General features: G+C 42.4%; 1 protein-coding gene across 1 annotated transcript; it reads left to right on the top strand.

Annotated features, from left to right (window-relative positions):
• The first annotated feature begins 42 nt into the window (after positions 1-42).
• npat (nuclear protein, ataxia-telangiectasia locus) lies at positions 43-9,261 on the top strand. Its single transcript, XM_072392733.1, has 17 exons — positions 43-241; positions 417-535; positions 630-690; positions 780-852; positions 958-998; positions 1,218-1,460; positions 1,686-1,761; positions 2,135-2,258; positions 2,735-2,826; positions 2,940-3,021; positions 3,126-3,222; positions 3,351-3,467; positions 4,030-5,403; positions 6,004-6,104; positions 6,241-6,319; positions 6,462-7,792; positions 8,517-9,261. The coding sequence occupies exons 1-17, from the start codon at positions 205-207 to the stop codon at positions 8,595-8,597; spliced, it is 4,128 nt and encodes a 1,375-aa protein (XP_072248834.1). The 5' UTR covers positions 43-204; the 3' UTR covers positions 8,598-9,261.
• The last annotated feature ends 824 nt before the right edge of the window (positions 9,262-10,085 follow it).

Below are 10,085 nucleotides of genomic sequence, written 5' to 3'. Positions count from 1 at the left end.
GTTGCTGATTTTGATACTTCCGGGTTATAAGTGCTTGAGTTCCCCGCCTTTTGAAAAAGCAATACTACTCTCAGGACGTCGCCTTCACAATAATACAACTGGCGTCCATTACATTTATGCTATATAACTGCTTTCTGGGAGACTTTTCACGAACATGTAGCTAACTATTCTCTTCATAATCTGTTTTTTGACCGCTAGGCTGTCATGTTGCTCCCTTCCGACGTCGCTCGGCTTGTTTTGGGTAAGTCAAGTCAGACGTAGCAAAGCTGTAGCTTTAGCCTGCAACGATATCAGACTAAATAGGGCGACTCAAGGTTTACCTTCGCCAGCAGTTTGGGACACCAGTCAGTTTGCTACTTCAGCATGTTGTACTGCAGTTTCCCCTTTAGTGAGAGCTTACTTACGTATTTCCCCAGGTTACCTCCAAGAAGAGGGACTGTCAGCTACAAGCCAAGCTTTCATTCACGAGAGCCCAAATCTGAAAGAGTATGCCGAGCACACTACAGAAGATGGGGCCATTCCTGCCTGTGTTTTTGTAAGTGTGGCTTTGGCCCAGCTTTGCTCACTCTGTAACTGTTCAGTTAATGTCATGCACATGAAGGTATTAACAAGCTCATTGTCCTCCATAGTCCATCTTTGGGAAAGGCCTAACAACCATTTTAAATGAGTATGTGGCTACCAAAACAAAAGGTAAGAGTGGCTGTCATCGTTAAGTCAATTTATTCTGCCTTTTGTCAGCTGTTTGGCACTTATGTCCCCTATTTATTTTCCCTTAACAGAGTCCAGTCATGAAGTACCTCTTGTCATGACCTCGTTGTGGAAAAAGCTGGATTTTACCCTCAACCAAATTAAGTAATGACTGTCAAGCCTCATTATCTAGATCAGTAGAGCTTTTTAACTTGAGCTGACCACAACCTTCCTCTTAATTGTACTGTTTTTCTTTTGGATTTTGTCTAGATCGTTGCAGAATTCCCCAGCTATTTCAGCAAGTCAAAGAAGTAAGTTTGCTTTGACGCTCTCTCCTCTGATATATTACGCTACTGCGTATACAGTAAATTTGTAAATTAAGTGCATTAATGACCACCATCGTAGGCACCAGAATATTATCAGTAATTTATTACCATGGTTTTCAGACAGTAAAGAACCACCACTGAGTTTGGTGTTTACTCTGGGTTTGTGTGGAGGCCCTTCTATTTACCAGCCTCTGTTCATTGCAGCACGTTCTCGCATTGGGATGGCAAACATGGCAAGGCAGCGGGTCCTCACCATGGCCTCTGGCGGAGGCGTCGTCTGCACAACTGTCTCTGAAACCAGCTCCATCATCGGCCCAGCACACACCTCCCACAGCATGCTGAGCCACTCCACTCCAGTGTCCTTCACTGGCCCACACACCAGAGTGGCTCCCGGTAGCAGTACGTCGCAGCAAATCCACGAGGGCAGCCGGCTACTAAGTACACCCAGTCAGTGTCGTAAAACACGAGTTAATATATCATATCTTTTATTTCAAAATCAATTTGGATGGTTTAGGGTTGGCACCAACACGTAAAACATTCAGGCAGTTATTGATTATTTCTTTATGACGAGTCAGAAAATGTCCTCATTGAAACCCACAGCTTAACTCATTTTCTCGCAGAAGTAACATAAGTAGCTTTTGTATGACATGGAACATGATTCTTCTGTTGCAGGGGATTCACCTGTACAAGTTATTGTTTCAGAGCACCGGCTAAATCCAGGTCCGTTGTCTCCTGGTCGACGGAAATGGTGAGGATTGCTGACATATTTGCGCCTACGGTGGCTGGAGTGGCTTCTTTCCTATCACTCAAACTGAGCAGACATCAATGTTAACTGCTTTCTTTTCGGGGTTCCAGTCAGTATTACATAGCTCTAATATTTGTAGTCCGATTCAGTAAGTCAGTGACCATAAAACTGTTACACATCAATGGAAAGTGATTATACTTAAAACTGACAAGTGTGAAGTTTAATATTAGAGTCTGTTTTGTCAGAGAGACATTGACTGAAAAGTCAACAGCGTGCGATGTCTTAGAATGAAGTTTCTCTTTGTCATGCTCATTGTTTTCCCCTTAATGCTCTGTACAAGTAGCTACCTACTCTAAAACCTCTCTGCTGCCCTCAGGGAAACTCCCAGGAAGAGAAGCGGTGCTCTAAGTGGGTCCAGTGGCCCTGGCAGATCTGCAGCTACCGTCAGTAGCCTTGATGCAGAACCCCAACCTGAGGAAGCTGTGGATGAAAACTTTCCTGTAAGTGTGTCAATGTTGTTCAGGTTCCTTAAGCTATTTTTAAAAGGTGAAGAACTGTTTTCATACAATTACCTTATTTCTATTGTGATGGAACTCCTAAAAGTCATCAGACTTTATGAGGCACACTTTATATTCTAGACACAGAGCAAAAAGGCTTGAACTTCCAGAGTTTGGTCTGATTGTTGTGCCAGTTGTGTCAGATTTTGTTTCCCTTAGACAGGACTTGACACTTAAAAATTGAATCTAATTTTAATGTGTTTGCTGTAAAGATCAACAGCTAAATAGGTCAAAGCAATGTGTTGTCTCTAAGACTTAAGTATAGTCGGCGACCTGGGGATTATCGCCAATACCATCTGCTATTGGGTTAGAACTTGACTGTATCAGAAACTAGGTGCTGTCTATTTCATGGTATTGAACCTTTAAAGTTTCCAACATCAAATATTTTCTGATGCCACAAAACATCTCAATCTTCACAGCAACTCGTGATACAAAATGCTCGAGACAAGATATTGGGGGACAGAGCGTTACAGGAGAAACTGGCTGAAAACATTAACAAAATCCTCGCCAAGTAAGTTGGAACTCTGCATTGTCTCAGCATATATATTAAGCTGCTGGTGATGGATGATGTGTTGTGCATGCTCAGCCTGAAATGAGTCTTCTAATTCTCATTTCTAATATCAGTGAGCCAGCTCCCCAGACATCGAAGGCGTCCTCAAGCACAGTGGAGGCAGACCAGTCTATAGACGAAATTCTAGGATTGCAGGTACGAAAACAACTTGCATGCCAATATTATAAGTGTCATCTCTTTTTTTCCTTTTGAAAAAGTTTCTGTGTAATGAAACAGTGTTTTATGACATGCATTGTCAGGGGGAAATCCACATGAGTGACGACGCCATCCATGACATTTTGGAACAAACAGAGTCTGACCCGGCTTTTCAGGCCCTCTTTGACCTCTTTGATTACCGTAAGTAAAAACCTACTTTGCTGTATTTTTATGTGTCTTGGTTACACTTCTTTGTTGTATGTGACAATTCAATTGAGTGATCTTTCATAACAGCCCTTTTTTCTATTATTATTATTTTATATTTGCAGATAAAAACAAATTCACTGATGGAGAAACAGGAGATGGAGATATTAGCAATAGTCCAGAAGAGATTGACACCGCTGGACCTTCATCTGCAGTCCGGCCACTTCAAAGTACTGATCCAGGTATTCTTACCCTCTCCAACAACTCAGATGTGAGCTCTCACATCCCACACAGGACGGTGGACGGAATGTCCTTTGAATGTGTCGATGGATTGGAGCCAAACCTTCAGAATCACTCAAAACTCTTCAGATTCATAATTTATAGTTCCAAGATGAAAGTCTTAAAGATGTACCAGAGTTGTGGGGAGTTACTCATTTTTTTTCACAGCTTCACCTGTGAGATCCTTACACGTTGTTCTCACATTAAAAGTTAAAGCCTTTCCTGTTTGAAGTCCTTAGAGCTCTGGGGACTACAATATATTCAGAACTTCAGGAGCTAACCTCCCAGGAGACAAGGCTGTAACTCTGACATACTCTCAACCACTGGCACACTGGCAGCTTAATGGCTTTGGAAAAAAAAAATCAATGATTCAGTTATGATATTGTTATTAAGATGGGATAAATGGGTAAGATCTTGTCACTTTGCTCAGTGTTGCTTCAGTTTTTAGACCCCTGCTGAAGACAGAACAGCACACTAGTTGGGACATAATCAATGCTGAAGACTGCTCTGTTTTATTTTTCCAAGGTGCTACAGCTGGAGATTCAAATGCTTCTGACACAACTGCAGTGGTGCTGAAGATGAGAGCTGGACAAGAGCGTAAGACCAGAAAGTCTGCTGCTCCCACCTTGTTAAAGAAAACTTTCCTTGACTCCAGTGGAAGGGCGTCCAGAATTGAGAACAGTTCTGCCAGACTGTTAGTGAGTCACGGCGAGCACAGAGGGGCCTCAGCTGCTGCAGAGGACTCCAACAGAAAAGAAAAATCCTCACTCTGGAATAACAGTGCTGGTGTAACACCAATGGATATTGATGAACCACTGAACACACCTCCCCCTCTTTTAGACTGTTTGACCACTCAGGAGCCCGCCAAGGACGACACCTCCACCTCAGCTGCCCTAAGTAAATCAATTACAGCCCCCTTATCAAAAGACGCTGCTGCATCTGCTGTCCCAGATGAGACATCAGTCTCAAATGTGGGGGAAAAACAAGATCCAAAACTAGCACAAGAACCTATAGTGCATCCTGCTACAACCCTTTCTCTAGCTGTGCATGATCTACAGGTGCTTTTGTCTCCTGTGGAAGTTGAGCTGAATAACTCTTCGCTGACGACCGCTGGCCTACCCCGTGCATCAGTTTCAAGCAGTGGAGGAGATTCTCTGCCTGGGTCTACTCTCCCCATACTGTCTGTCTCTGCAGGTGCTAAATTAGCGACTGCCTCACCTTCATCAGCTTCCACTCCTGCAGCCGGCTCAAACATAAATGCCTCGACATCTGCAGTTCTTACAGCTACAGCGACCTCATCCACATCTTCCTCATCTGCATCCCCCTCCTACTGTGCCCCGTGCACAGCAACAAAAAGTGCCTCCACCTCCAACCCAACTACTCCAAGCAAGACTGGAGGAGACTCCAGCAATATAGTGTCTTTGAAGATCATTATAAGTGAAACCCAGGATGCTGACTCCTCCAGCAACACCACTTTGAATCGGGCAATTTCAAGCATTTCTGGGGACAAGATACCCACCATCTACCTCTCCTCGCCAGCTAAGTCCCCTGGATGTCCTGGCACTCCAAAGGCCAACTTTGATGAGGTGGCACAGGCAGTAAGTGGCTTACAAAGCTCCGAGGTATGCGATAGTCCTCTCAGCTATAAAGCAGGAGCAGTAATAGCATCTCCATTAACCGGGACATCGCAGGCACAGCAAAGATATGTAATTCAGCTACCCATGGACACCACCAGCCCTGGCGTCCAAGGATCCGCTGCCAGTTATTTCCTCGTAACCCCAACTCCAGATGTTCAAGCCAGACAGTTGCTACTTCCTGCTGGCGTCTCAACAGGACAGCCTTTACCCAGCAACCCGTATGGGGTGACAACAACAACTCACTCCCAAGGCTACTCCACAGGTGAGTACAAAAAATGGACACAAAGTAAGCTTTAGTTGGATGGTTTTATTTTTTTCTTTCCCTCACATGCGAAACGTGTGCTTGACAAACATTGAAAAATACAACTTTTCTAATTTATGAACATGTAAATATGAACTTCTGTACATTTAAAACAATACGCATGTGTTCCCTTGTTACTTACACACAGGTTGCTGTGGAAACATTGTAACTTTAAGGAAAACCTACTCACAAAAAAATTGAGGAGACACTGATTTTAGCACAGCTTACCTTTATTGTTTTTGTATTTATGTGTGTGCTGGTATCTAAATTTACATTTGTATGCACGAGTGCAGCATTAATTTTTAACTGTTCATTTTTCACAATTCATTCATTTACATTGTAAACGTCCCCATTATCAGACCAGGAAACGTAGTAAAGATTTACTTTAATGGAAGATGGAAAATTGAATAGATTAAAGGTGACGGGATTGGTGTTACCATAGAGCAAAGGCTTGTTTCCTGATACCACTGTAAACCTTGTCTACAGGTTTAGAGCTTTGCATATTCAGCTGGGATGTCTTCTCAGTTGGTGTTACCGTAAAAATGTGTACTTTATGTGTAGGGTCAGCACTCATCTTACCGTCGCCTGTAAAGCCTGTGGTGCTTCCTGTCTCTGTTCTGGGGCAGAATACTTTGGGGAAGGTTCAGATGGTGTCCAATCAGGTGAAATGATTTTATTTTCAACTTGCTGAGTGAAAAATGATTCCTTTCTTGTAAGTTTTTATCAAGATTATTGTAAGACATCATTGCAGTGATAATGTTGTCTGTGTTGTTTACTTTTGTTTTTTTTTCCTTACAGCTTGTTGAGATGCCTAATAGTATGGCAGCACAGCAGCCCAAACCCACCACAGTGGCAGTCAAAGAGTCTGCAGCTTCTGGTAAGTTGGCAGTTAACCTGCAATAGTGCTTCCTGTTTGTGAAAAGTATACAGTGGCCTAAAATGTCATAATGATGAATTCTAGTTAAGAATGGCCCCAGGGTTGATGTTTGGATTTCACAGTCTCATTTTCTGAATTCCAGGCACTGAGAAAAATGTGGCTGGTAACATGGTTCATCCAGAAAACACGGATCAGCAGGATGCAGCAAAAGGCCTTGGTCACAGGAGAATTTTATGTTTCGACTCTTCGGCATCAGAAGTTCAACCACAGACATCGGAGACCACTACATCCATGGCTGCAAACGCATCCAGATCCCAGCCTATCCAGCAGGCAGAGAGAGATGAGATACAGCAAGTCAGTCGAACAAAACCTAACATCTTGGGTGGCAACAAACCTAAGAGGAGGATAGTGACTGTTAGGTGTTCATCGGATCCTCGGGCTGGAGTAGGCTCACTAAAGGATTCTGTTACTTTACAAAAACAGCCGAATGATCCTGTTAGAAAGAGCTCTCGCAAACAGGAACATGACATTCATAACAGAGAGTCTCAAAGTGCAAGTGTTGGCGGTGTTATTCAGCCAGATGCTGCAAAAAAGTCTGAATCAGGGGAGAGGAAATCTGTTGACAGAAAACACAATAATGATGCGTGTAACGAGGACACAAAAGCTAAAGATGCTCATAGCTCCAAGTCATCAGATTCTGCAGTAAAATCAGGAAGCCGAAAGGACAAAGAGGAAAACAGCGGGAAGGAACCTCCAGAGAAGACTGCTGGGAAATCACGTGAGGGGCGGACAGAGAAGAGGACTTCCTCTCAGGAAACACCTAATGTAGCAGCTAACAAGGAGAATGAAATAAAAGGTAGCATGCAAGAGCAGCAGCACTCAACAACACCTTCATCCTCATCATCAAGAGACTTCAGCCCTCCAGCTGTCACACAGCTGGTATCTAATACCCAGCCCAAAGCTGCAAAGGCCCCATCAAAGACTAGCTCTCTGGCTAAGCAAGCAGCCGAGATGCTGCAAGACATTCAAGGGCTCAAGTCACCTTCTACCCCTGTGAAAAAGGCTGCAGCTGGAAGTTCAGACAACAGTCTTCCTGGGACTGGTCACACCCATGAGGCACCTCCTGATTATCCCAGGACTCCTTCCCGAAAGAAGGGTAAGGATGGAGACGGGACGCCCAAGCATCTACTTCCTCCTAACACCCCAGATGTGCCCACCTGCAGCCCAGCTAGTGAAACTGGGAGTGAAAACAGCATTAATATGGCTGCACACACCCTCATGATCCTTTCACGTGCCGCCATCGCCAGGACAGGCACTCCTCTGAAGGACAGCTTGCGCCAGGAGGAAGTAGGAGAAAAGTCGCCCACAAGCTCAAAGAACTCCAAGAATAAGAAGCGCAAACACTCGTCTCACACAGACAGCCCTCCTACAAAGAGACAATCCAAACGATCTCCCAGCAAAATGAAAGAGAAAGTGAGTACAACACGGTTTGCCATTCAGCCACTGGGTGTTAAAAATGTTCAATCACAGCTTCGTCGGCAATCTGTTGTTTTCAGGCGCAGTTAGATGCTTGTTCTATAAGCTGTGAGGAAATAATATGTGTGGAGGATTTAAGATTTTTATTTAGAAATTTCTATCTTAGAAATTACCGAAACTGGGTTTTTTTTGTTTGTTTGTTTTTTTCCTAAATTGTTGACACGAACAAGGATAAAAAAAAATCTTTGAGAAGAATCACTGGTTAGGTGAGTTGATGTCGGCTGATGGCTGTAAATGTGCCTGTGCCGGTCCTGCTGTGTGCTGTTCAGGATGCCCTCTGTGGAGCACAACAGCAGTTCAGTGAGTGGCTTGATGGATTCCGGGCAGCCACATTACCTCTCTGTTCTTTTGCCTCCATCAAGCCAAAGCCATTTGTTCCAGTTACTTCTGAGATAGACGATCTCTTCTCTTTATTTTACATCTAACATTTACATTTTGGTGTGTTATGGGCATAACACAGGGCCTCTAACTTTGAGGGTTTGGGGCAATTTAATTGTACAAATCTCCAATCTGTACTGGCACATTTAAAAGAAAATAATGGTAAATATGAACAAGAATGGTTTATGTAAAGCCTGCAGATCTTCCCTTGACTGCCATCAACTGATGGTAAGTGCTTGTAGCTTCCTTTGTTATCTAACTTGTGTTTTCATGTTTTTTACAGGAAAGGAAGAAACTTGTTGATAGTTTCCCCCATGATTTGGATGTGGATAAGTTCCTATCTTCTCTTCATTACGATGAATGAAACTGGACACACCAAAAGGAAAGGATGAGCATGTCACTATCTACTTAGGTTACTATCCAGGAATAGAACAAGCCATCTGCTAAATCTGTGTCTGTGGTTTCTTAGGGACTATTTCTGAGACCATATAAGCTGCAATTTCTTCTTCAGCTATTGAGGAACTGTAATTAGACTATTTTCTAGTGTAGGTGATACAGAATAGGATCCTGTGATATGCAGCAGTGTGGCAACCATGGCACTTTCTGTTTGACTTGTTTTCAGCTTCTTTCTCGATTCTGTTTTGATCGTCAGTATTCTATACAACACAGCAATTTTGGGGGACACTTTGACATATGTGAACGCATGTTGTTAATGGGCGACTCAAAACATTTTTTTGGTCAATATTTGACTCTCCTTTGATAAATCCAGCTTACACTGACTGACAAGGTTGGTTTATCAAAGTACTTTTTGGAACAAGTCTCCACCAGTAATTTAATCATATTGAATGAAGAGCTCTCGTTTATTTCAGTCTTTTGTGTTTAAAAACATGATCGATTAAAGAAACTTTGAAATATGTTGTGAATATAACATTTCATAGTATAGTTTTTTTTTTCTTGTAGGTAGAGTCGGATGCATTGTTACTGTTTAAATGTGCCTACTCATCATTGAACAATTGCAATGAAAAACAAAGAGTTTTTACACACACACACTTTCAGTATACATTATTAGCTTTGATTGCTGAAGCTTCTTTATTTTGTGTCCCATGCAAGTCAACATACATATATACGTATATATTTCGTTTATTTTTGTTTTGGTATTGACCTTTTCTAGTTCCTGAAAAGCCAAAATGATGGCTAACTTACTTCCGGTGCTCCAGTGATAACTAAAAAGATGAGCATGTGCAATGGCTAGACTTTACTCTGTCATGCAACTGTACATTTTCTCATGTGGTGTGTCAAAATGTCTGCTGTGACTACGGTCTGTTGTCTGAGTTTTATTTATTTATTTTGAAAATGAACTCATTGACCTCATCCGGTATACTTTATAATTATAATACTTTACATTTTCACTGAATTGGGGATACAAATGATTTAACAAGAGACAAAAACGAGTTAAAAAAAAACATGGTAAAACGACTGTCGCATCATAATGTCCACATTGTCGAAGTTGTCACATTTTGTTGGCAAATCTGGCAACCTCCGATTGGACCTCGAACCGGAACTGACGGAAACGCGTCTCTTTGGTAATTTCACAATAAAGGTTATGAGTTGAAACATAAATGTTTTAACCGAAACCAATAAATTGCTTCGGTTGAATTGTAACTTGTCTCAATTCTTATGCAGATAATTCTTTTTATTGATTTCACTGCGAAACTTTTGGTCGGAAACTCCATGGTTCTACAATACTGTATACTTTATTTTTAAACGTCCACCGTTTGTTTCCGGGTGAAGAGGACAGACGAGGTACGACGATATCTTCATTTTAACCAACATCTCACTGTTTATCTTCAAT

This window comes from Leuresthes tenuis, unplaced genomic scaffold, assembly GCF_036924035.1.
Source record: "Leuresthes tenuis unplaced genomic scaffold, fLeuTen1.0.hap1 SCAF_9, whole genome shotgun sequence".
In the NCBI taxonomy this organism is placed as follows: domain Eukaryota; kingdom Metazoa; phylum Chordata; class Actinopteri; order Atheriniformes; family Atherinopsidae; genus Leuresthes; species Leuresthes tenuis.
Note: the sequence above shows the minus strand (reverse complement) of the source record. Positions and strands in the feature narration are given on the sequence as shown.

Excerpts from the sequence above, each read along its gene's own strand:
- npat (XM_072392733.1), top strand. The coding sequence starts at position 205 with ATGTTGCTCCCTTCCGACGTCGCTCGGCTTGTTTTGG. Across the intron at positions 691-779 it reads TGTGGCTACCAAAACAAAAG|AGTCCAGTCATGAAGTACCT; the intron begins GTAAGAGTGGCT and ends TTCCCTTAACAG. Across the intron at positions 1,762-2,134 it reads TCTCCTGGTCGACGGAAATG|GGAAACTCCCAGGAAGAGAA; the intron begins GTGAGGATTGCT and ends TGCTGCCCTCAG.